Source organism: Gopherus evgoodei, chromosome 9 (assembly GCF_007399415.2).
Source record: "Gopherus evgoodei ecotype Sinaloan lineage chromosome 9, rGopEvg1_v1.p, whole genome shotgun sequence".
NCBI lineage: Eukaryota > Metazoa > Chordata > Testudines > Testudinidae > Gopherus > Gopherus evgoodei.
Genome location: NC_044330.1, coordinates 8,146,444 through 8,173,393, shown reverse-complemented (window position 1 = coordinate 8,173,393; position 26,950 = coordinate 8,146,444). Strand labels below are relative to the sequence as shown.

Sequence of the window (26,950 nt, the reverse complement as noted above, 5' to 3'; positions counted from 1 at the left end):
CTGTGGCAGTGTCTGCAAAGACTGCGCGTTCCTACTGCTCTCCCCACAGCATCTCCTGCAAGATAGGTCAGGTCCCCTCACCTGAGCAAGGTGCCAGCCCCTTTCTCTTCTCCTGGATTGCCTATCAAATGGTACACAGGGAAGCATAACTTGCTATCTCTTTCTGTCTCCTACCCCACTCCTGCTTGTCACTTCTACCTCAGGGAGCTGTTGTTAATATCTATTTCAGAAGGCAGGGGAAAAAGAATCATAACTGAAAGAGCCAGTATCCCTGCTATGGATCAACTGATTCAGAATCCAGGGGAATAAGCTGTGTGTTGGGAAACAGTCAGGGAAGGTGAGTGGTCGACAGCATCTGTAGTAGATATTGAGAAAAAGGCCAAATCCAGGCCTAGTGTAAGGAAGTGGAAATCCACTGAAGACAATAAGAGTTAAATCTACTTAAACCAGATCTGAATTAGGCCCAGAGTGTCTGTGAGATCAGGCAATGATAATGAAGTATAAGATATTCTAGCTTCTTTCATCCACGGATCTCAGAACTTTCATTTAAACATTGATTAAGACTCACAATATTCCTGAGAGTTTATTCCTACTGTATTTTTTTAAAATAAATTATAACCTGACATTTCTGTTGCTCCCTTTCACCTTAATGAATCCCAAAGCACTTGCCTGACTGTATTCTAGGTGGAGTGATGGGAATAGTTAAGGATGCTCAAGTGCTTAGAGTCTGAAGGCTCATTTTCAGAAGTTTGTAACTTTGTCAACTTTTGCATGTTCTACTGAAATTCAGCATGTATATTTCTGTCTAATTTCCCAAGTTATAATGGTTTTGCATATGCAATTTTTTTTAATATGATAAAGCTAATAATCTGCCATGCTTCATTTGCACTACACACAGGAACATAGGCAAACCCAGTGGAAACTTCCGCTGAAAAGGTGATGTCATAATATTACAGTGGACTTTCACATGCATGTGTAAGAAAGGAAAGCAGGAAATCAATGTTAAGGCCATGGTGTGGGGGGGATATTGTCTGTGATGGTGCATGTAGAATGAAGACAAGGCTTCTATCTCACTGATTGCACATATTATACAGGATAGAGCTTTCTAACACTGTACACAATACAGGGGGTTTGTTCATTGTAAAAAAGTAGGAAATTTCAAAACAAAAGGGTTTGATCTTAAGCTGGTGAAAATCAGGGCAGCATGCCAATTTACGTCAGCTGAGGAGTTGTTCCATACTCTTTAATGACGTGATCATGATTACTTCCCCACAGACCTAACCATATTTAATGACCAGGCTGGACATAGAATGAGGCAGGAGTACAGAGGACCCAAATTTCATTCGCTGCTAAAGTTTTATAGCATGTAACAAATTAATTCAGGGTCCATAGGACCACTGCCTAACTCATTGTTGGAGTTGGAGGATAAGCAGTGTATGGGCCCAGAGGCCATAAATGGAATGAAGAGGATAAGAATAAATAGTGAACAGCTGCCTCGTTCACTGAGCAACAGCCATCTAGCACGCTGTTCCAGAGTAGCAGCCATGTTAGTCTGTATCCACACAAAGAACAGGAGTACTTGTCGCACCTTAAAGACTAACAAATTTATCTGAGTGAGACAGGGATCCTGCAGAAAAGCTGTGTGTATAATTACAGATGATCATAAGGCACACACACAAAGAAGCAGAGCTAAAGTTGTGCAGATAGCCAGACTTTGCAACCTTAACACACTTTTTTTTTTTAAGTAGGATACATCAGGGTGCTGGAACAATTTGTATAGTGGGGGTGCTGATAGCCACTGAACCAAACTGCAAACCCTGTATATGATGGAAACCACTTCAAGCCAGAAGGTGCGGCAGCATCCCTACTTCTCGCACCTATGGGATATATAGGGAGTCCTAAACTCAGCTGTGATAACACTCCCAACCCTGAGATGGAATGTAATCACTGTTTAACAGTGTCCAGTGGCAATGTAGAGTAGTTTAGGGCAAGACATGAACAGAATGTGGGGAGACAGAATGTAATCATCTATGCTGGAAGTTAGCCAGTCAAACCCCAACTCATGCAAAACCAGCCATGGGATCCTTATGGAACACAAGTGGTTAGGACTTTGGTTTTACTCCTCAGCCAAAAGACAGAACCTCCAGCTGCACCGCATCCACTGCCATTAACTGTGCCTGAAGAAACAACTCCAGATTGTTCCCTCCTATGAACTTTCTGCTACCAGTTTGCTGTTTCCTTTTTATTGGTGTTGTCGCTTACTCGAGATCCAGAAGGTTAAAAGCGATGCTGACCCACCGGAGGGGATCCTACAGTTCTGAGCATGTGTGCCAATATTGGAGTGCACGCAGAGAGTGAATTTCCTTCACAGCTCAGAATAGGGGGCCCCCAGGTCTAGCATGGGCGCAATGGATTCTCTTGTCCCTAAGGAACTCAGTTTCCACCCAGCCCAATTTCAGATGTTTGCACAATGGCCCAGATCCTCAAAGGTATTTAAATGACTAATTTTCATTGGCATCAATGGGAGTCAGGCACCTAAATATCTTTGGTGTTCTTGTCTCTAGGTGTCTCTGTCTAACAGAGGCTGCACTGTAGGTCTCACAGACCCACCTGAAAATAAAGGAGGACTTGCCTTCCTTAGCAGTGCTGGAAATCAGTCCTTTCTCCTGCTTCCCATCAGGAAATCCTCAAATCACCAGACCAGGGCTGAGCATAAGGTCATTGAAGGCAGGGTCAAACCATCCCTCACATAAAACAAGAACAAGTGTGAATATGCAGATAGCTGTGGGTGAACACACAAAATTGCCATGTCCCCACACTTACAAGGCACCCACAAGTAGTGAGCATATGCATTCTAGCTCACTTTGCTGAGGGCTGAACGAGGTGGAGGAGACAGGCACAGTGGGGTGAAAGGGGAAGAGAATTTTCCTGGAGACTCTGTGACAGGGGTAGGCAATGCGAGCTGATTTTCAGTGGCACTCACACTGCCTGGGTCCTGGTTACCGGTCCGGGGTGCTCTGCATTTTAATTTAATTTTATATGAAGCTTCTTAAGCATTTTAAAAAACATATTTACTTTACATACAACGCTAGTTTAGTTATATATTATAGACTTATAGAAAGCGACTTTCTAAAAACGTTAACATGTATTAGTGGCACATAAAACCTTAAATTAGAGTGAATACAGGAGGACTCGTCCCACCACTTCTGAAAGGTTGCCGACCCCGGCTCTGTGATAAGGACATTAGGCTAAGTAGGGATTATCCTGACCCTTTATGGGCTGCACTGAGACAACAGTCACTAGATCTCAAAGAAGCAGCCCCCACTTCTGACTGGCAAAGAGGGACGCTGTCACAAAAGGGGAAATAAGAAATGCAGCCCTGAGTCCACTGAGACAGAGCCACCCACAAGTTAATACACATATAGGACATTAAAAAATGGGGCCTCCTACTGGGAGCCATGGGAGTCCCCATCTGTTCCCAATCACATTGCTCAGGTGGGCAGGGAAAAGTGTCATGTTAACAAAATGTCAGACAGAAACCAAGGAAATACCTCAAAGTCTCTTTGGCTCATGATGCCCCTTCATGTCCAAGCCACTGAATCTTAGGGGAATTTGACATCAAGAAGAAACTCACTTGAGCATCTTTTTCATGCGGACTGATCCCAGACAAGCTAAAAGTCTCCATCCCTGCATGGGCGGTGGGTATAACAGGCCAGGAGAATCCCTGCCTTCCCTGAAGCCACTCACAAAATAGAAATCTTTACAACAATAACCAAATGCCAGGAAACAGAGATAACTTTCTTTTCAGCATACCATCAAAGCTGCTAATTCTCATGCCATTGATCCCCAAGCCCAGTAACTCTTAGCCAAAAAAACCCACAAAGACACCCAAGCGCACTCTCCCCACTTCCCAGCAAAGCCTGATGAGCCAAAGCGGTGCGGCGGGGGGGGGGGGGAAATATTGGGGACTTAGAGTATATATAATATAGTATGATGTATTATCATAAATAATTAAAACTACATTTGTCAAATACTTAAGGGCAGGTCAGTCTGCGATGCTGCACCCTTGACTGGAGGGTTATTTCATTGTGTTCATTTGCTTTCTTGCTAATTCAGAAAATTTATTACCGGTCTGCAATGAGTCTCCCAGTCAGCCATGAAAAACATAAGCAAGCAGAAGTCACACACATATACACACACACACACGTGTCCCGTTTAGCGGGTCACTTGCTACAATTTACCCCTAGGGTTGGTGGGGAGCCTGAGAAAGCGAAGATCTCACATCCGTCCCCCCAACCACTAGACCTTGTTCAAACCTCCCATTTTCTGCGCTGCAAAGTTGCCTGGCAGGACTGAGTGTTAAGCACTTACCTAGAGGATGACACAGAGTCTGCAGTCCCAACTCGTCCAGTTTCAGATGAATTAAAAACACATAAGAAGGAGGAATGAAATCAGCCCTGTTCTGGATGGTCCCTTGCCTGGGACACTCACCAGAAGCCTGGTCTTTCCTGCCCCTCAGGCTCTTCTTTCTCCTCTCAAGAGGAAAATGATGTGTTCCCTCCCCAGCCTGCTCTCTCTCTCTCTCTCTCTCTCTCTGCTGCAGACTCCCTCTCTCTCTGGCATTGGCTTCCTCGGTACTGTACTACATCTCTCCCTCCTCAGTGCCAGAAGTAAGGGAGCTGAGCAGCTCCAAGCCCAGCCTAATTAAAGCACTGGTCTGGCAGCAACTGGGAGGGGACGGAGTCTGCTCTGCATGTGCTGTCTTGTTTCTCAGGGGGATGGTGAACCTTGTCAGAGGTACTTGACGGACAGGCAGAAAAGCAGTAGGGAGCTACAGACTTACACACACAACAAGCAGATTATAGCAGAGACAAGTCTGATCCTTTTGATCCCCGTTTGCAGGCCCAGGTCAGAGGTGTCAGGACAATTGCCTGTTAGGCGGAGGAGGTGAAATCCCAACACATTGCTCATGGCGTGCACAACCCTGTCTCTTATCTACCTCAGACACTAGAGCACCCAGTCCCACCCAGGACTCATTTACCAACTTTCCCTGACCATAATCCCAGCATTACACTGCAACCCACTACCCAGATCAAATCCCTCACCTCAACTGACTGAACTCTCTCATTTAATTATTCTAACCCCAAACTTCACAGAGGCAAGAATCCAGACAAGCCCCATCGAAGTATTAACACACAGCCTTGTGTCACAATACCAGAGGTAGATCTCAGCTCCCACGGACATCCTCGTTATGGCAAAATTGCACCGCAACTAACAATCAGCACTAGGAAAGGATTGCACAGAATGACAACAGACTCCATAGATTGTCCCAAAACTCAAACTCCAAAAGCTATTTGGAGGTTCGGTTAAACATTTTAAAGCATCTGTTGTGAGCCTCTGCACTTCCTGCTTTCATCAGAGTGAAATGCCAGCCTAGAGGCAAGCAGGAAGCAGGACAGCAGAATCTCTACGGAGAGCCCAGTCTCATAAGAACATAAGAATGCCAGGGCTGGGTCAGACCAATGGTCCATCTAGCCCAGTGTCCTTTCTTCTGACAGTGGCCAGTGCCACATGCTTCAGAGGGAATGAACAGACCAGGGCAATTTTGAGTGATCCATCACTTGTCATCCAATCCCAGCTTCTGGCAATACAAGGCTTAGGGACTCCCAGAGCATGGGGTGGCGTCCGTGACCATCTTGGCTAATAGCCATTGATGAAACTATCCTCCATTAATTTGTCTAATTCTTTTTTTAACCTAATTATACTTTTGGCCTTCACAACATCCCATGGCAACAAGTTCCACACTGCGCCTTGTGTGAAGAAATACTTATGTTTGTTTGTTTGAAACCTGCTGCCTATTAATTTCTTTGGGTGACCCCTGGTTCCTGTGTTACGTGAAGGGCTAAATAACACTTCCCTATTCACTTTCGCCACACCAGTCATGACTTTATAGACTTTAGTCATGCCATCCGGCCCCTTAATCATCTCAGGAGATGCAAGTTCACTCAGGAGGGGAAGAAGGACAAATCCTGTGGGAAAGGACCCAGTCTGAGATTCCAGGCTAGAAGACAGCAGCCAGGAAGGGCTGGAAATTTCCATTCCAATCAGGATCAGTTAAAACAGGCAAAGTTTTGGATAGTTTTCTATACTGAACTCCCATTTTATGGGCTTCTCTGTCACTATGTTATAGTCCTGCCTATGCTGTTACCCCATCTTTGTAGAGCTGCTTATACATAATAACCACTATCCTTTTTCACAACACCAGATCCACTGTTGTAGTCATCATTTATCCAGAGCTGAGAAGATATAAACATGTAGATACTGGGAAAGAAACGGAACACATAGGTGAATGGCAACACACATAGGGGGAGCTCAGAGTTCCTCTCTGGGTACAAAAGCCAGAGGTGAAAGTAAGCCGGTCCAGTCCAGTATGGCATACCGGCAAGAGCCGGCACATCATGCCAGACTGGACTGCCTTCTCCAGTGGTGATTTAAAGGGCCCAGGGCTCCAGCCGCTGCGGAGAACCCCAGGCCCTTTAAATCACTGCCGGAGCTCCAGCAGCCGGGCTCGGGCAGGGATTTAAAGGTCCCCGAGCTCTGGACCCAGTGGGGAGTCCCGGGTCCTTTAAAGAACCAACCAAGCCCTTCTGCCAGAGCTCCAGTGGGACTTTAAAGGTTTGGGGCTCCCCACAGCAGACGGAGCCCCAGGCCCTTTAAATCACCACCGGAGCCCGGCTACTGGAGCCCCGGCAGCCAGGTTCTGACAGGGATTTAAAGGGCCCGGGGCTTCCAGCAGCAGATGGAGCCCCAGGCCCTTTAAATTGCCTCTGGAGCCCTGTGCCGCTACCCCAGCCCTAGCCCGAGCCCTGCCACACTGGGGTAGCAGCAGCAGGGCTTCTGTGGTGATTTAAAGGACCCAAAGCTCTGCAGTGGCCGAAGCCCTGGCACTTTAAATCGACCCTGAACCCCGGGGCTCCCAGCCACCTCTGTAACTTGTAGCTTTGGGGTGATTTAAAGGCCCTGGGGCTCCCAGACACAGTCCCAGGGCCTTTAAACCTTGAAAGCTCCCGCCTCTTCCGGTTGAGTCCATGCCCACTCAGGACTCTGGTGTAACAGTAAGTCCTTTAAGTTACTTTCACTCCTGACAAAAGGTGAATCAAGATCCCCTCAGTTCAGCCTAAGTGAGTAGTTCCATGCACTGGCAGAGCTTAGCTTTTCTTTGCCTTCCCTCCTGGGAGGACTAGGGGGGAGAAGGACCTTCTCTTTGATCTGGTACATACATAGTGCTAACTCTTTTCGTCCTGTTGGCTGTGAGCTGAGGAGTCTGCTGACTTTGCCAAAAGAAGCAGATTTGGTCAGTTTACATCTCTAATGAAAATGCATTTCTTCTCCCCATGGAACCCAGTAGCACACCCCTACTGCATTAGAGTGAAAAAAAAAAATCCTTTAGTACCCACATTAGCAAATCCATTACCCACTACATCCTGCTGGGCCCTCCCTCATCCCCCAAGGCATATAGAAAACAGAGTGCAGAGACACTCCTCTTTCCCCTGTGCTATGAAATCATAGGACTGGAAGGAACATCAAGAGATTGTCTAGTCCAGTGCCCTGCACTTGTGGCTGGACTAAGTATTATCTAGACCATTCCTGACAGGTGTTTGTCTAAACTGCTCTTAAAAATCTCCAATGATGGAGATTCCACAATGTCCAACCAAAACCTCCCTTGCTGCTATTTAAGCCCATTGCTTCTTGTCTTATCCTCAGAGGTTAAGAAGAACAAATTTTCTCCCTCTTCCTTGTAACACCTTTTAATGTACTTTAAATCTGTCATCATGTCCCATCTCAGTCTTCTCTTCTCCAGACTAAACAAACCCAATTTTTTTCAATCTTCCCTCATAGGTCATATTTTCTAGACCTTTAATCATTTTTGTTGCTCTTCTCTGGACTTTCTCCAGCTTGTCCACATCTTTTCTGAAATGTAGTGCCCAGAAATGGACACAACACTCCAGTTGAGGCCTAATCAGTGCGGAGTAGAGCAGAAGAATTATTTCTTGTGTCTTACTTACAATACTCCTGCTAATACATCCCAGAATGATGTTCGCTTTTTTTGCAACAGGGTTACATTGTTGACTCATATTTAGCTTATGGTCCACTATGACCCCAGATCCCTTTCCGCAGTACTCCTTCCTAGATGGTCATTTCCCATTTTGTATGTGTGCAACTGATTGTTCCTTCCTAAATGGAGTACTTTGCATTTGTCCTTATTGAATTTCATCCTATTTACTTCAGACCATTTCTCCAGTTTGTCCAGATAATTTTGAATTTTAATCCTATCCTCCATAGCACTTGCAACCCCTCCCAGCGTGGTATTGTCCGCAAACTTTTTAAGTGTACTCTCTAGACCATTATCTAAATAATTGATGAAGATATTGAACAGAACCACACCAAGAACTGATCCCTGCGGGACCCCACTCATTATGTCCTTCCAGCATGACTGTGAACCATCTAAGGGCTTGTCTACATCAGAAAGTTGCAGCGCTGGTGAGGGAGTTACAGCGCTGCAACTTTGAAGGTGTACACATCTGCAGGGCACCACCAGCGCTGCAACTCCCTGTTTGCAGCGCTGGCCGTACTCCCGTTTTGTCTCGGGTGTAGAGGATCAGCGCTGGTGATCCAGCGCTGGTAATCCAATGTAGACAGTTACCAGCGCTTTTCTTGACCTCCGTGGAAGGAGGAAGCCTCTGGTAATCAAGCTGGTTTCCTTTCCCGGTTTGCTCTCTCGGTCCCGGAGCCACCCAGCAAACCGCAGGGAAGGAGACCTGCTTGCTCGGGGTTCCGGGACCGAGAGAGCAAACCGGGAAAGGAGACCAGCTTCGCCGCGGTTTGCTCTCGCGTTCCCGGAGCCAGCCAGCAAACCGCAGGGAAGGAGACCTGCTTGCTCGGGGTTCCGGGACCGAGAGAGCAAACCGGGAACGCCGCGGTTTGCTCCCTCGGTCCCGGAGCCACCCAGCAAACCGCGGGGAAGGAGACCTGCTTGCTCGGGGTTCCGGGACCGAGAGAGCAAACCGGGAACGCCGCGGTTTGCTCTCTCGGTCCCGGAGCCACCCAGCAAACCCCGGGGAAGGAGACCTGCTTGCTCGGGGTTCCGGGACCGAGAGAGCAAACCGGGAACGCCGCGGTTTGCTCTCTCGGTCCCGGAGCCACCCAGCAAACCGCGGGGAAGGAGACCTGCTTGCTCGGGGTTCCGGGACCGAGAGAGCAAACCGGGAACAGCTGGGTGGCTCCGGGACCGAGAGAGCAAACCGCGGCGTTCCCGGTTTGCTCTCTCGGTCCCGGAACCCCGAGCAAGCAGGTCTCCTTCCCCGCGGTTTTGCTGGGTGGCTCCGGGACCGAGAGAGCAAACCGCGGCGTTCCCGGTTTGCTCTCTCGGTCCCGGAACCCCGAGCAAGCAGGTCTCCTTCCCCGCGGTTTGCTGGGTGGCTCCGGGACCGAGAGAGCAAACCGCGGCGTTCCCGGTTTGCTCTCTCGGTCCCGGAACCCCGAGCAAGCAGGTCTCCTTCCCTGCGGTTTGCTGGGTGGCTCCGGGACCGAGAGAGCAAACCGCGGCGTTCCCGGTTTGCTCTCTCGGTCCCGGAACCCTGAGCAAGCAGGTCTCCTTCCCCGCGGTTTGCTGGGTGGCTCCGGGACCGAGAGAGCAAACCGCGGCGTTCCCGGTTTGCTCTCTCGGTCCCGGAACCCCGAGCAAGCAGGTCTCCTTCCCCGCGGTTTGCTGGGTGGCTCCGGGACCGAGAGAGCAAACCGCGGCGTTCCCGGTTTGCTCTCTCGGTCCCGGAACCCCGAGCAAGCAGGTCTCCTTCCCCGCGGTTTGCTGGGTGGCTCCGGGACCGAGAGAGCAAACCGCGGCGTTCCCGGTTTGCTCTCTCGGTCCCGGAACCCCGAGCAAGCAGGTCTCCTTCCCTGCGGTTTGCTGGCTGGCTCCGGGACCGAGAGAGCAAACCGCGGCGAAGCTGGTTTCCTTTCCCGGTTTGCTCTCTCGTCCCGGAACCCCCCTTGAAGCCGCCCAACAGCGCTGCAGTGTGGCCACATCTAACACCACTTGCAGCGCTGGTTGCTGTAAGTGTGGCCACTCTGCAGCGCTGGCCCTATACAGCTGTACTAATACAGCTGTAACAACCAGCGCTGCAAAATTTTAGATGTAGACATGGCCTAAGTTGCATTTCCCTAGTTTGTTTATGAGAAGGTCATGTGAGACAATATCAGAAGCTTTATTAAGATCAAGATATACCATGTCTTCCACTTCCCCGCATCCACAAGGCTTGTTACCCTGTTAAAAGAAAGCTATCAGGTTGGATTGACAAGATTTGTTCTTGACAAATTCATGCTGACTGCTACTTATCACCTTATTATCTTCTAAATGTTTGCAAACTGATTGCTTTAATTATTTGCTCCATTATCTTTCCAGGTACAGAAGTTAAGATGACTGGTCTGTAATTCCCCGGGTTGTCCTTATTTCCCTTTTATAGATGGGCACTAGATTTGCCCTTTTCCAGTCTTCTGGAATCTCTCTCATTTTCCATGACTTTGACTTGAAGACATCTAACTTGTCTAAGTAATTTTTTACTTTTTCTTTTCCTATTTAACCTCTGATCCTACCTCATTTTCACTGACATTCATTATGTTAGATGTCCAATCACCACCAACTTTCTTGATGAAAACCAAAACAAAGTTGTCATTAAGCACCTCCGCCATTTCCACATTTTCTGTTGTTATTTCTCCACACACACCATTGAGTAATGGGCCTACCGTCCTTTGTCTTCCTCTTGCTTCTAATGGATTTGTAGAATGTTTTCTTGTTACCCTTTATGTCTCTAGCTAGTTTGATTTAATTTTGTGCTTTGGCCTTTCTAATTTTGTGTCTACATACTTGTGTTATTTGTTTACATTCATCCTTTGTAATTTGACTTAGTTTCCACTTTTTGTTTGATTTTTAGATCATTTAAGATCTCCTGGGTTTTTAGATCATTGAAGATCTCCTATATATTCTGCAGTATAGTTCTTCCTCACTCCTATAGAACATGTATGCTAAGATCTATAGCATATATACTGCAATATGCTGCTACTTTCCTTGCCTATTTATATACAGTACTGATACATTTTCTCCCTTGACCATGTAGTATATATATGCTAACCCATATATGCCACCCCTGAAGTACACATACTGCAATATACTCACCTCCATAGTATATTGTATATATTGCAGTATATTTCTCCCACGCCCTGGACAATATATATGTTGTAGTATGCCACCCCCTCCAGCAGTAGTGTTAAAATTCCAGGTGTTTGAGATCTTTATCTAGTCTTCAGAACAGATTCAGATGCTGCAAAACGTAGGCTTTAAATTTTGTAAAAGGATGTTTCTAGCCCTTACAGATGCTAAGAAAAAATTCCACATGTGACTCAAGTGTAAACTCCTTGGAGTAGGGACAGTGACTCCCAAAGCGTTTTCATGGTGTACAGCATAAGATTATGACTGAGGCCTCCTGGGGCTATTGCAATATGCATTAAACAAATAAATAAAGTAATAAACAAAATAAAATAAAATAATAAGAAAAAGAATGGATGAGTGATGTCTTCCTAAGGCTGCTGACAGCCTGAAACAGCTGTGAGAGATGTGAACTGCCTCCATTCATTTCAATGAGCTGTTAAAGCTAACAACTAGATTTTAAAACAATTTATATGCACATTTGTGTTCCTAGTTTGCACACTTACTGCATGTCCAAATTAAGTAATTGCAAGCACAAACAAATAATAATACAAAAAAGGATAGAAACAGCCGTGGGCCCAAAAGAGTACGACATAATTGTTCACTAGTGAGTAATGCTGAATGGAAAGTAATTTTACTAATTTAGGGACCAATCCTGCCAACATCCGCAGGTGTAACTACACCAGTTCGATGCAACCTTTGGATTCCCTTACACTGGAGGAATCCCCAGTTGGCCAGTTAACCTGGTTTTCCATCAGCTTTGTAAGGCCTAAGCAGTACAAATCAAGATGGAATGGGAGTCACGATCTGGGCCTTTATCCCTGGCTCTCAGACCTTTCATCTTGGGCTTTGTGAACTGAATTGTCCCAAAGGAACACGTCTGACTTAGGGGGTCACAGATGGGGATGTGGTCATAGATGTAGTTGAATCCTCATCCACTGATGGCCCAAAAGATCAGCCCCAGTACTTTTAACTGAACTATCATTGGAAGCAGACAGGGATGCAGAGTTGTGTCTGTGTAATAATTTACATATTGACAAAAAATGGTCTAGATGCTTGAACAGTTAGATTAGGCCATCTGCGATACAGTTTGCAGAACCAAATCCAGTATTAGGTCAAAAGGTGTAGCTATCCACAAAAGTGGCTCTGATTCTGATTTCAACTGACAGGTGTGTTTGTCTGGTAGCTCAAAAAAAGAAGAGGGGAAAGATCAGAAAAGAGGGCTGAGGGACAAGAAGACAATGGGAGGAGAGGGAAAATTCATCATGAAAGATATGAAGGTGCTGGGAGGAGAAGAAAGGGAATAGAAGGAAGAAGAACATGAGGAGAGATGCAAGGAATGGAGTTGGATGACCATATCTAGCCATCTGTATCATGCTACTGTGAAACTGCCACTCCATTTCTGTATGCAGTCTAGTTGTAGCCATGTTGGTCCCAGGATCTTAGGGACACATGGTGAGTGAGGTAATATCTTATCAGACCAACTTCTGTTGGCGAGAGAGACAAGCTTTCAAGACACACAGAGCTCTTCTTCAGATTTGGGAAAAGTACTCCCAGAGTCACGGCCAATGCAAGGTGGATTGTTTAGTACAAGTAGAAGCACATATTCTAAGGGACCAAGGTAGAATGGCCCATTAATGCCTCTGCAGTCAAAAAGAGGCAGTTAGTGGGTTACAAATTACTGTAATAAGCCTTCTGGTCATGTTAGAATGAGATGGCTCCTCCCCTCCCAGTCTCCATTGTGCTAAATTATTGAAACTTCCCCTCTCCTATCTGGATTGTGCTGAAGTGGGATGTACCCTTACTTTCCCATCTGAATTGTGCCAAAGACAGAATAAAGGAGATGGTGTGTGCTCAGCAGCCAGAGTAGGAACATGCCCTCTAGGGTGGCAGGACATCCCTCCGCTCTACAGATTTTTAATCCGGGAAGGAAATCCCACACAGCTGCTGCTATGCTCCCATGACAACTGTTATTTTGCCTTTTGATATTAAGCAGCAGAAAGTGCAGTTGACAAGGATCTGTTAATCTGCTGCTTGCCTGAAAGGAATAAGATGTTCCACAGAGCTCACATGGCTGCTGTAGCCAGGAATCCAGAGGAGTGGAGCACGGCAAGGTGATCCTGCAACAGCTGGTGCCTATAAAACAGGCTTTCCCAAGCCCTACTCTGAGATACAGAACATCCTTCATCTTACTGGTCAACTTTCTAACAACACCCCTGCAGGGATACAAACAGCTTCAAAAAAAGGGAGAGGGAGGGTTTGGAATGTTTTGAAATGATGGATTTTCTACTGTTGAATTTGAGAGCAGAGCTATGCAAATGTGGCATTGTCAATACATTTGATCCAGAGTGAAATTTCACTTTTTCAAGCCTGGTTTTATGCAACAAAATTTGACACACTCGTACCTCCAATCCTCCAAGGAAACAACGAATGTTCCTGGAATTTTCCCTGTGTGGAAGGTCCTCACACTCATAGAGTTCACTTTGTCCACATAAAAGTTGAAGCATAAACATCTTAATTTTTGGTGAGCAAGGAGAGAGCCTGATTTCTCATTGGTGGCAAGACTTGCACAAACAGCAAGGATTTCACTCTTCCTTCTGTTTGCCAGTGACTTGGAGCTGCAGGATCATTTAAGAGACGAGCCTCTTTGTGTTGCAGCTGTACATTCAACAGGACCCAGTCACCTGTCTCTGTAAAACATGTCAGGGCTAGCCTTAAAGGGTCTGTTTTGCCAAGTGTTGTGCTGTTCTCTGTATATTTGAGTGAACGATTCCCTCTAGTGGGAAAATCCAGCTATGCCCGTTAAAAAGGCTCTTGCACCCTGTAAATGTTTTCAGTTTCATCCCTTGCTATTCAGCTTCAGAAATGATAATCCACAGCCAGTAATGACTTCGCATTAACCATAGGTAGGGATGAGCTCCAGCAGAGACAAGGAGCTCCTCTCCACAAGCACCCTTCCCTTCAAACACTACTGTATTATCAGGCATTGCTGACCTTATGGTGCTGTGTGAAGAATTTGTCTCCTGCCGCTCCATCAGTCTCTCGCCCCGTCAGCTCCCCCATCACATTGTCCCCCTCCCTTTGCTCCAATCTCAGCACCATCACTCTGCATATTTATGTAATGGGGCCCATCTGCTTTGGAGATATTTCATCCCACACTTGCTATCCTGGCTATCCCGCCACCTCCTTAGGGTGACCAGACGTCCCGATTTTATAGTGACAGTCCCGATTTTGGTGTCGTTTTCTTATATAGGCTCCTATTACTCCCCACTCCCTGCCCTGATTTTTCACATTTGCTGTCTGGTCACCCTACCTCCCATTCCTGTGTGGTGCCATAGCCCTTCCCTCTCCCAACTGCCCCTCCCCGGGCCATCTGGGGTCTCCCCTCTGCCAACACTGTGCCACAGTCTTCTCAATTGTCCCTTCCCTGTGACATGCTCCTCTCCCCTTCCCTGTGCCACAGCCCCTCCCTCTCCCAACTCCCCCAGCCCCTTGTGCCACAGCTCCTCCCACTGCCAACTGCCCCCCCCCCGCCAGAGCCCTTCCCTATTCCAACTGCCCCTTCCCCCTCCCTGGGCCATCAGGGGTCTCCCCTCTGCCAACACTGTGCCACAGTCTTCTCAAGTGCCCCTCCCCTGTGACGCGCTCCTCCCCCCTTCTCCCAACCCCCCCTTCCCTCTGCCACGGCCCCTTCCTCTCCCAACCCCCCCTTCCCTGTGACATGCTCCTCCCCCCTTCTCCCAACTCCCCCTTCCCTCTGCCACGGCCCCTCCCTCTCCCAACCCCCCCTTCCCTGTGACATGCTCCTCCCCCCTTCCCTGTGCCATAGCCCCTCCCTCTCCCAACTCCCCCAGCCCCTTGTGCCACAGCTCCTCCCATTGCCAACTGCCCCCCCCCGCCAGAGCCCTTCCCTATGCCAACTGCCCCTTCCCCCTCCCCGGGCCATCTGGGGTCTCCCCTCTGCCAACACTGTGCCACAGTCTTCTCAAGTGCCCCTCCCCTGTGACGCGCTCCTCCCCCCTTCTCCCAACCCCCCCTTCCCTCTGCCACGGCCCCTCCCTCTCCCAACCCCCCTTCCCTGTGACATGCTCCTCCCCCCTTCTCCCAACCCCCCCTTCCCTGTGACATGCTCCTCCCCCCTTCTCCCAACCCCCCCTTCCCTCTGCCACGGCCCCTCCCTCTCCCAACCCCCCCTTCCCTGTGACATGCTCCTCCCCCTTCTCCCAACCCCCCCTTCCCTCTGCCACGGCCCCTCCCTCTCCCAACCCCCCCTTCCCTGTGACATGCTCCTCCCCCTTCTCCCAACCCCCCTACCCTCTGCCACGGCCCCTCCTTCTCCCAACCCCCCCCTTCCCTGTGACATGCTCCTCCCCCCTTCTCCCAACCCCCCCTTCCCTCTGCCACGGCCCCTCCCTCTCCCAACCCCCCCTTCCCTGTGACATGCTCCTCCCCCCTTCTCCCAACCCCCCCTTCCCTCTGCCACGGCCCCCTCCCTCTCCCAACCCCCCCTTCCCTGTGACATGCTCCGCCCCCTTCTCCCAACCCCCCCTTCCCTCTGCCACGGCCCCTCCCTCTCCCAACCCCCCCTTCCCTGTGACATGCTCCGCCCCCTTCTCCCAACCCCCCCTTCCCTCTGCCACGGCCCCTTCCTCTCCCAACCCCCCCTTCCCTGTGACATGCTCCTCCCCCCTTCTCCCAACCCCCCCTTCCCTCTGCCACGGCCCCTCCCTCTCCCAACCCCCCCTTCCCTGTGACATGCTCCTCCCCCCTTCTCCCAACCCCCCCTTCCCTCTGCCACGGCCCCTCCCTCTCCCAACCCCCCCTTCCCTGTGACATGCTCCTCCCCCCTTCTCCCAACCCCCCCTTCCCTCTGCCACGGCCCCTTCCTCTCCCAACCCCCCCTTCCCTGTGACATGCTCCTCCCCCTTCTCCCAACCCCCCCTTCCCTGTGACATGCTCCTCCCCCCTTCTCCCAACCCCCCCTTCCCTCTGCCACGGCCCCTCCCTCTCCCAACCCCCCCTTCCCTGTGACATGCTCCTCCCCCCTTCTCCCAACCCCCCCTTCCCTCTGCCACGGCCCCTCCCTCTCCCAACCCCCCCTTCCCTGTGACATGCTCCTCCCCCTTCTCCCAACCCCCCCTTCCCTGTGACATGCTCCTCCCCCCTTCTCCCAACCCCCCCTTCCCTCTGCCACGGCCCCTTCCTCTCCCAACCCCCCCTTCCCTGTGACATGCTCCTCCCCCTTCTCCCAACCCCCCCTTCCCTGTGACATGCTCCTCCCCCCTTCTCCCAACCCCCCCTTCCCTCTGCCACGGCCCCTCCCTCTGCCAACTGCCCCCCCCGCCAGAGCTCTTCCCTCTACCAACTTCTCCATCTCCCAACCGCCCCTCCCCCTCCCCGCTATGGCCCCTCCCGCTCTCCACCCCCCTGCCGCGCCCCGCTCCGGCCAACTCCCGACTCTCGGGCGGCGGCGGCGGCTTTCGGGCCCCTCCTGTCACCCGCCCCTGGAGCGGGGCCGGTCACGGGGCCCGGCCGGGGTGGAGCAAACAACTTCTCGAGAGAAACCGAGGGCAGCGGGTCTTGGGTGAGGAGGTGTCGCGGTGCAGGCCGGGGGGTCAAGCTGGGGGTGAGTCCCCTTCCCTGCCGGGTGGGGTGGGGGCTGAATCCCCTGCCGGGTGGGGTGGGGTAGGAGCTGGGTTCCCTCCCGGGGGGCATGTTGGGGTGGGGGCTGAATCCCCTGCCGGGTGGGGTGGGGTAGGAGCTGGGGTCCCTCCCGGGGGGCATGTTGGGGTGGGGGCTGAATCCCCTGCCGGGTGGGGTGGGGTAGGGGCTGAATCCCCTGCCAGGAGGGTGGGGTAGGAGATGGGTTCCTTGCTGGGGGGCAGGGTGGGATGAGTTCCCTGCTGGTGGGGGCTGAATCCCCTGCCAGGGGGCATGTTGGGGAGTGAGGTAGGAGCTGAGTTCCTTGCCAGGGAGCATGTTGGGGGGTGGGGAGCAGGGTGGGGTACGGGCTGAATCCCCTGCCAGGAGGGTGGGGTAGGAGCTGGGTTCCTTGCTGGGGGGCAGGTTGGGGTGGAGTGAGTTTCCTGCTGGGAGGTGGGGTGGGGTACGGGCTGAATCCCCTGCCAGGAGGGTGGAGTACGAGCTGGGTTCCTTGCTGGTGGGGTGGGGTGAGTTGCCTGCTAGGGAGTGGGGTGGGGTGGGGTGGGGTATGGGCTGAATTCCCTGCCGGGAGGGTGGGGTAGGAGCTGAGTTCCCTGCTGGGGGGCAGGGTGGGGTAGGGGCTGAATCCCCAGCCGGGGGGGTATGCTGGGGATATGCTATAGATGCCTGTAGGTCTGAGATCAGTGATGACCTACAGGTCAAAGGCTCCGCTCCCTGACCTGCTCATGGCCCCTCCTTGGCTCTAACACTTTATGAATTATAGTTATAATTCACAGACAGGGATAGTGCTCAGTCAAAAATGAAACCTAACTTATCACTACAACCCTTCTGTCCTTCAGGGGTGGTTTACGGAAACCCACAGATAACTGAGCAAACCTCTGCCAACCAGCTAACACGTGCAGCATTAGGAATAAGCCTGCTTGGGGACTATTTCAAGAAGGGAACAAGTTTCACTTTTAATCTAACAGGCTTGTTTTGAAGAGTCTATGGGGTGTGAATGGTAAGAGTGTAATCATGAAAAATTCACATTTGGATGCTCTGTGAATTACAACTGCAGAATGAGGCATAAATAAACCCCCTTCCCCGGACAGTCACACCCGTGGATGCTGACTAGAGCAGTTCAAGTCATCTTGACAAATATGCCTGGACTTGTTGGCAGAAGGAACTATTTGAGTCCCTGGAATCTGAACACTTTTGTCCTGTCATATCTTGGCACTGCAGCTGGAAAGACAGGGTGGGACCAGTGAGAGAAACATGGAGTAGGAAGCCAGTTTTAGGGCTATAAAAAAAAAAGTGGTGTCACCATTTCATTCCAAGAAAATTTCACCCTTCTAAACAGGGCCGGCTTTAGGCCCATTCCACCAATTCCCCCAAATCGAGCCCCGTGCCTAAGAGGGCCCTGCGCCCAGTGAGAATCTCTTCCCTGGATAGAGGCTCCTTTTTAATTTTTACTTACCTGGCGGCTCTGTTGGTCTTCGGCAGCACTTCTGCGGTGGGTCCTTCGCTTGTTCTGGGTCTTTGGCGGCACTTCGGTGGCGGGTCCTTCGGTGCTGCCGAAGATCTGGAGCGAGTGAAGGACCCGCTGCCGAAGTGCCGCACCGCCGAAGACTCGGAGCACCACCTAGTGAAGCCCCATGTGGTTTTTTTACGTGGTTTTTTTCTTTTTTTGTCTTCCCTGCCGGGGCTCCGTCGAAACTGTTCGAATTGGGCCCCACACTTCCTAAAGCTGGCCCTGCTTCTAAAGATTATAATGAAATAAACAGCTGGGCCTGTTTGCAAAATGACACTGGCATCCAAAAGCCCAGACGAGCCACTAAACTGGAGAGCCAGGATATCAGGTTTTCAAATCAAGGTGGAGGACAAGATAATGGCTGGAGGGTTACTCAGGGGGATCAGGTACATGTCAAAAGTCAAAATAGTGGTTACAATTTTTCAGTTCTTTAATTACAATCTTTTAAAACTTCATTATTACCGTGTCAAGAGTGTTCATGCCACCCCATAAGCTATTAGTCCTTACAAATCTAAGGTTCCTCAGCGTGGAAGAGAGGCAAGCTGGGGCAAGTTTGCTGAATAGGATTCTGCTGTTGGCTTTTAATAACTTTTCCTGCCAAAAAGGGAAGTGAAATCCCAGAGCACTCATCATTTCAGTACTTTGATTTCTGAAAAGAGTCATGGAGCAAGTGGGCCTTTGAGGGGTAGGGATGGGATAAACACACAGGAGGAGATGGGCATTTGTTTGTTACCTTGGGACTCTGAAGCACTCTAATCCCCTTTATCTCTATATACAAAGCACTGAAACTGGGCATGACCCTTCATAGGCCAGCAGAGAGGGAGTCTCTGCCAGAAGAACCTCTAATATATTCTCTGGAGCTTTTTTACCTAATGAACAATCCAGTGGACATGTCTTTTAAGCAGGTTGAAAGATACATGTGATCAGAGGCAGCTTGGACTAGTAAAAGGAGCTTACTTGACCCTAATTCCTGCTGTTTCTCTTTTGCATTTCTTGCAGATTGGACTGTGAATCTCAGTGGAGGCCCTGATCCTGCAGGTGAGTGGTGCTGCTGTGTTAGAGTTGCACATGCTACTGCAAAAGATTGGTTGGTTTAAAAATTTACAGAAATGTTACTATGGGGATTTTAAAGAATTTTTACAAAAATCTTGAGTGTGGGATCAAGCAATTGGCGTTTCTCTCTTTAGTATTTGAGCAGCACTTTCAAGATGGAAAGAATCGGCTGTTAGAACCTGGAACAGACCCACTCTCTGGATGATCACCAGTCTGTTGTGATTGGATTCAACCACTAAATCCCACATGTTTCTGAGCCCCTTGGATTTGGATAGAGACTAATCGCTGTTCCTAGCTCTGGGTCTTTCAGGCATACTCCCAGGTACTCTGAGATCTTTCTTGACATCCTGAAAACAGTGGCACAACCCACCCAGTCCCCCCAGTTGTTTAGTCACATTCCCCCCAGAGTTCATGGGCTCTGGGAGCTCTGATTTTCTAGTTAAACCCTTCAGGATCAATGTGGCACTGAAGCAATGAAAACAGGCTTAGCAAAGGAATTTCTTAAGCACAAATACTTTACTCTTTAAAAGCACAAGAGAGTTACAGATCTGTGGAAAACAAAGTCCTGAACACAATACCCATTTGTCTGATCTTACCACCTCTGTGACTCCTGAGTTGGGTCTGAGTCCTTAGGCCTGGCAATAGAATGACCTCCCTTCCTTAGAGAAGTACTCCATATAAAACAGTCAGTGTTGATTGCCCTCAATTGCTCTCTCAGCTTTTCAGATAAATAAATAAATATGAATAAAAAATACAGATACAGTCTGTCCAGTAGGTGTCAAGGCTGTGCTACAAAATGGATGCTCTAAACTCTAGTCAAAGTTACATTCACCAATGGTGTCACAAAACAAAATGGGATTCATAATGACTCAGACATCTCCCTAAATGTTCACACCAGCTATCATTACATTACATCCTCTCCCATCCATCACAGTTCCAGCTCTCATGAGACAGTCCTAGCTTGATACCCAGCCCTTCCTTCTCTGACCCCTCTCTGGGTCAGCTCCAGTTCAGTTCTGGGCTGGGTTCATTGGGTCAGAGCCATGCATACTGTGGAGTTGCAGGACGCAAGAACCAGCTCGCTGCTGGGAGATCAGACATCATACCGCCCTAAAGAAGAGGGATAAAGGGATAGGTGGGGCATTGATGTATTTGCATGCCCTTTCCCCTGGCTTGTCTGGCAGACACCACAGCCTTGGGAGAAGGGATTTGCATAGGGACAGCACTGAGATAAAGGTGTCATATAACAGCTTAATATGGAGATACAGAAAGATTATTGTGGAGGGCAGTAGGGTGTCCTGCCTACATGGGGCGAGAAGGGATGTAACCCTCCTGAAGCCTCAAGCACAGAGGCCAGAGCTAGGAAACCAACCTGGTCTAGGGATGTACATTCACCTTTCTCTTGTGCCCACACAGCGTGACTCCTGACACTGAACAATGGGGAGACCCAGGCAAAATCCTGACAGTACAGCCTCACCTCGTCAGGCTGCAACTGTGCCCAAAGCCACCCCAGCAGCACCTCGTTCCTCTGCCACCTCTACCCAGGCCAAGACAACACCCACAGCCAGCCGACCTAAGAGTGCTCAGGCTGCTGGGAGTTCAGGCACCAGCAGGGCACAGACAGACAAGCCAACCAGCAGCACCACTGCCAGAAGAGCTAGGCAAAGCTCTTCCCAATCAAGGGCCACTGCAGCACATGGCAGTGATCAAGGAGACACCAAGATAAGCTATGGAGTGACAGCTAAGAACCCCACAGTAACTAGTAGAGGGAAACCTTGCTCCACAACAGCTAAAGCACCTGCTGGTGCTGACCCCTGCCTGGGAGGGAGTCAATACAGCCGCTCTCGGGCCAGTACCTCTGACCAGGGCAAAGCAAGTAAATTTCCCTCCCTGCTGACAAGAGAAGATGTGGTGAAAGTGGAGAGGGAAACCCGGGGCCAGAGGGATAATCCCAAGTGGTACGAGTGGCGGGAAAACCGAATCACAGCCTCAGTCGCACCCAGGATCGCTAATAGCAAGTTTGTCAATGGCAAGAGCTCAGAGGTGCCCCAGTCTTATCTCAAGGCTGTGGTAAGCTCTGGTTCCAAAATGCAGACACCAGCCATGTCCTGGGGCACTCAAAACGAGAAAAAGGCAGTGCAGGCATATGAGGAGCTCCAGTCCAGGAGGACAGGTAGGCCTGTGAAGGTGCAGGAGTGTGGCCTCTTCATTCACCCAGGGAAGGAGTGGCTCGCAGCCAGCCCAGATGGAATTGTCAGAGAAGCAGATACAGGGAAGCTACTGGGGCTGCTGGAGGTCAAGTGTCCCTATAAGCACAGAGACAAGACAGTGAAAGAGGCCTGTAAGGACAAAGCCTTCTGCCTGGAGGTGGATAGTGAGTCCTACTCCTTGAAAAGAAACCATCCCTACTACACTCAGGTGCAGTGCCAGCTGGCAACAACAGGCTTTGACAGGGCTGACTTTGTGGTTCACACCAACAAAGATACAGTCATCACCTCAGTGGACTTTGATGCAGGGTTCTGGGAGACAACTGAGCCTAAGCTGGAGAAGTTCTATATGGAGGCTGTGATTCCCCACCTGGATGAGAAGAGAAGCAACTCAGTTTGGGCTAAGGAAGAATAAAGTATCTGGGACATCTGGCCACTACCGCACCAGGGACTTCTGTCTTCCAGATGCCATGATAGATTAATGGACTATCTCTAGTTCTGCCACAGCAGAACTATGGAATCTGGAACATGATACCTGCTGAGTCCTGGTCTACATTTAAAAATTAGAGCTAACTAGCTACATTTGTTCCCTCAATGCTTTAGTTATGTCTACCTAACCTCCAGTATAGACATGATAGGTCTTTTAATGAACTAGTTCCTACACTGAGCAGTAACTATCTCCAGTACAGCTGCAGCACTACTGCTGTAGTGGCTGTAATGTAGACATTGCTTGAGACTGGACTCTTCCTTCCTATTTAGATTGTAAGCTCCCTGAGGCAAGGATTGTATCTGCCTGTGTCTCCTGCAGGAGTGGCATTTAGTGCTCCGGGACTGAACTGATTGCCTGTCGGTGTTGATAACGTCACCTTTCTCTCAACAGCTGCTCTCTTCCGAACTTCTTATTCCAGTGCCTGGCAGCTGCTGCAAAGTATCCCACATCTGGGGAAATAAGTTGGTCTGTCTGTGAAATGGTCTAGTTCAGGGTTAAGAGAAGGTAGGTGAGGTAATCTCACCCATCTTGTGTGTCTCATATCCTGGTGCCAACACAGTTACAACAAAACTGCATAGTTCAAGGTTGTCTGGGGAGGGGGCTGGATTCCATTTAATGGTCTAGAGTGAAGTTCAGGACTAAACTTGAATTTTAGTCCTCCAAGGAATCCTTGCTGCTGTCAATGGCAGGTTTGCCAAAGATCAAACAAAAGGTATGGACTTCAAGAGGTAACTGAACTTATAATTATGGGCTGTATTGTCAATTCAGCATCATACAAAGGGACAATGTGTTCTGCTTTAGATAGGCTGCTGTTTCTTCTCTTGCCATCTTCCCTCACAACCTCTTTCCCACAGTCTGTTAAAATGATCAGCAATTAACTTTTAACTGCTTACATTTAAAGTGTTAGTAGGGTTTGGAACCCACCCCTTGCCCCATGATAATGTGAACCATGAGCACAGGCATGTAACTGGTGCGGTTTGCCCCATCCCTGATGCCTGTCCCTTTTGCGGCATGAGGGAGACCCTGGCTTGTGTGCACCAGGTTGCAGCCCCTTTTCTGGCTCCTCCTGGATCCACTTTTGCGTTTTTCTCCCCACACCTTCTCATATACACACACCCCATCTATGGCCTCACAAAGTCGTGGGACCTCCTTGTCAACCTCCTAGCGATGGTCAAAGTGGCCATTTGTATCGCCAGGGAGAGGATGTTGGCTGAGGGGGTTCTCTGTGACTGTTCCATTCTCTTAGGGGTCTTCAGCCATGGGTAGGCTTATGTCCACCCACTTCCCCCAAACCCAATAGGACCCCATGAGAATTTGGGGGAAGGGCTTGCATCTCAGAGCTACTGTTTCAGGCTGTCTGCAGATGCAGGAAGACAACATTGCATCCATCAATTAACCTTTCAAATGTGAACCAAGTATAACTACACAACCATGAGATTCCCCAGAGACTTTTTTTAAATGAAAGCTTATTTCTTCAATAGCTGACTCGGCCATGTGTGTCCCAGCAATAGGTAGAGCAGCCTATGGCTTTGAAATCACTATTTTGGTTCATTTCAGTTGCTCCTATTTTGGAAACTAAAGTGTCTAAATAAAATATTCACTTTGGGTGATTCTCTTGCGATTTGTAGAGGGAACCAGTTGTGGAGCTGTAATTAACCCAGGGGGACTGGATAGGGCACTGCAGCAGAGGGGCTCATTACCAGGAGTGGGTGTCTGCTCTCACGCACAAGGACAGGACACCCATTTTGAGCTGCTTGTATTAACATATGTGCCTTGTAGCATGGGGTTGTGCCTGCCTTCCAGTTTCTCCCATGGTTGAACTGGTGCTTTCAGTGGGTGTTGGAATTCCCCCATTTCCAGAGTTCCCTGCAGCACAACAGGAGCCAGGCTACCACCCCGTAATCAATAGTGCCATGTACATCTCAAATAGGAATCAAGAAAACAGCAGTAATCTCACTCCCAAGGCCCTAGATGAGGCCTGTTTTCAGCTGCTTACATCATAGATGGGGGGAAAATGCCATCAGTCCTATCTCTCTCTCAACCTGGGACTAGCAGATACATTCTAGTCTGAGATTTTAGTGCCCCAACTGACTATCTCCCACTTTTTCCAGTGGAAGACTGCATCAGAGTCTGATCCAGCTCAGAGCCCTGGTGTTCTCCCTGTTCCTTACATTATATTTATGTTTGCTTAATTTCCCTTCATTCTGCCTAGTTTTACACACCCTTGCACTTCCACAACTATTTCTTTCCCAGGGCAAGAGGCTTGTACTCTTCAAACACATGTAGACAGACAGACTCTTGCATGCTTTGGATTTTTAACTCCCCAGGATCCACCAAACTCCCAGTGAAGATTGAGCCATGGTAGAAAAGACATGGCTAGGGATCATTCCCACCCACTGTGCTCAGTCAAAGTTGAGATTCAGTGAAACTCACCCCCAAGTGGGATTAGAGGTGAGGCCATGAAACCAAGACAAGGCCACAAGGATTATTGCAGAAGTATTATATACATATCACTCGAGCCACACTCCACAAGGGAAGGACCAGAATTTGCTATTTTACATCATTTCAATAAAAACCTGACTACAAACTATAAAAGTGTAAAGCATTTCATGGGCCTAGGTTTCCCACTGCAGGAGATGGGTACAGGGCATGAACCCTCCCAATGCAGGGGATTGTGAGTGATGGGGAAGATGCCCCATATGCCCTTCTCCCAATAAATGGTCACATGGGAGCCAAATGCACAAGTATGAAAAAAACCCTTTAGAAAAATAAGAGTGGAATTGTGATCTTAGGTTCCTTCCATGTCCCTTACTCCTCCAAGCACCTGGTCACCCCCAAAAACAGGTCCAGCTCAATAGGGACATGAATCCCCAATGCACAAGCATCAGAACAGCGACTGTCATATGAGTAAACTAAGGGCCTCCAACACAAGGGGAGTGGAGTATTTGAAATGCAGCACAGAAAGTGCAAAAGGTACATGGGTCTTGTTCTGTGGGGGAGGACAGTAAGGAAGAATTAGAAAATGGGATCTGATTCTTAGTGCACATGGAGCTCCCAAGAGACCAACCAGCTCAGTTATGTCCTCCCCCTGAAGAAAAGAGAACAAGACAGAAGACCAAGGAACAATCAGTTTCACACATACAGAATGGGAAGAGACTGTCTAGGAAGGAGTATGGCAGAAAGGGATCTAGGGGTTATAGTGGACCACAAGCTAAATATGAGTCAAGTGTGATGCTGTTGCAAAAGCAAACATGATTCTGGGATCCATTAACGGTGTGTTGTGAGCAAGACATGAGAAGTCATTCTTCCGCTTTACTCTGCGCTGGTCAGGCCTCAGCTGGAGTATTGTGTCCAGTTCTGGGCACTGCATTTCAGGAAAGATGTGGAGAAACTGGAGAGGGTATAGAGAAGAGCAACGAGAATGATTATGGTCTAGGGAACATGACCTATGAAGGAAGGCTGAAAGAATTGGGTTTGTTTAGTTTGGAAAAGAGAAGACTGAGAGGGGACATGATAGCAGTTTTCAGGTATCTGAAAGAGTGTCATAAGGAGGAGGGAGAAAACGTGTTCATCTTAGCCTCTAAGGACAGAACAAGAAGCAATGGGCTTAAACTGCAGCAAGGGAGGTTTAGGTTGGACATTAGGAAAAAGTTCCTGTCAGGGTGGTTAAACACTGGAATAAATTGCCTAGGGAGGTTGTGGACTCTCCAGCTCTGGAGATATTTAAGAGTAGGTTAGATAAATGTCTATCTGGGATGGTCTAGACAGTATTTGGTCCTGTCATGAGGGCAGAGGACTGCACTTGATGACCTCTTGCGGTCCCTTCCAGCCCTAGAATCTATGAAAATATTCTGCCTAGAAACTCCATAGTCAGCATATCCCATTCAAGGGGCAGCAATTTGCATAGCAGATGAGGTTCAAGGCACAAGATCCCCAGTCTGTATGAGGCACTAACATTCCCCAATTTTGACTGAGAAGCCAAGATTGCCAGACCCTGAGAATTCTTCAGGGGAGAGGACAGTTCAGAAATAGAAGCCTCACCTGCTTCCTGCTCTCTCAGGACTTGGTTCCCATCATCCACCAAACTTTTAGGAGGAATGCTTCCTGGCAGGCAGCCCAGAAGCATCAGGGGAAGAAGGCTTGAGAGCCGTTTCAAGGAGATGAGCTTGATCTGCTTTTGCCCAGGGTGGTTTTATTTATTCTCTGCTGCCTGTGGACTCTCTGGAGCTGGTGAGTGCAGTCAGATCAGAGCGGGGCTACTCTTTGCTTAGTCCAGGTGAAGGAGTTTATGGGAGGGGCTGCTCAATCCAAGTCCTGGGGCACATCACCACATTTGACATTGGCCATAACGGCCGAGAGGACAGCTTCCTTCCTGCCCCCTCAGAGGGCGTTACTCCAGGGCCTGCTTTGCAGGGGGAGCAGCTTGCTCTCCGATCTGGGCTGTATCTGCTATCGGGAAAGAGGCCTTTGGCGCCTGGGAGGAGCCACCTGACACCTTTCCCCAGCCCTCATCTCACGCGAAGGGTGAGAGGCGCCAACCCCCGCGGAGAAGGGAAGGTTGGACAGAGCACCCCATCCCCCTCGCCCCCACCTGAGCTCACCCCGTACTGAGCGTTAACCCCCCGCCCCCACAGACACCCCGTGACCCTGACAGAGCGGCCCCTGCCCGCTCCCACGCGGTGGGTTGCGCGCCCGCGGGGAGGAGCGGGGAGGTCATGTGACGCGGGCGGTTAAGCCAACGTTTTTTTCTACAACCAAACTCC

The 26,950-nt window shown here is 49.5% G+C and overlaps 2 protein-coding genes across 8 annotated transcripts in view; one reads left to right on the top strand and one right to left on the bottom strand.

Annotated features, from left to right (window-relative positions):
• The window catches only part of VWA5B2 (von Willebrand factor A domain containing 5B2), a 57,085-nt gene extending 42,776 nt beyond the window's left edge, over positions 1–14,309 (bottom strand). For 3 of the 4 annotated variants that reach the window (XM_030575861.1, XM_030575864.1, XM_030575863.1), the window contains exon 1: positions 13,669–13,898. The gene's annotated coding sequence lies outside the window, so the exon portion shown is untranslated. Of the gene's footprint in view, positions 1–13,668; positions 13,899–14,257 lie in introns of those variants that run through there. The other variant, XM_030575862.1, reaches the window with a different exon arrangement.
• A 2,394-nt stretch (positions 14,310–16,703) lies between these two features.
• Positions 16,704–23,797, top strand: LOC115657733 (nucleoporin NSP1-like). 4 transcript variants are annotated; one of them, XM_030575868.1, is made up of 4 exons: positions 16,704–16,847; positions 19,437–19,475; positions 19,625–19,812; positions 20,907–23,797. In XM_030575868.1, exon 4 carries the CDS (start codon positions 20,928–20,930, stop codon positions 22,110–22,112), a length of 1,185 nt encoding a protein of 394 aa, XP_030431728.1. In that variant the 5' UTR covers positions 16,704–16,847; positions 19,437–19,475; positions 19,625–19,812; positions 20,907–20,927; the 3' UTR covers positions 22,113–23,797. The 4 variants fall into 4 exon arrangements, with proteins under 4 accessions (XP_030431728.1, XP_030431726.1, XP_030431729.1 ...); XM_030575866.1 differs by having other exon boundaries at positions 16,704–16,889; XM_030575869.1 differs by lacking the exon at positions 19,625–19,812.
• Positions 23,798–26,950: the final 3,153 nt, after the last annotated feature.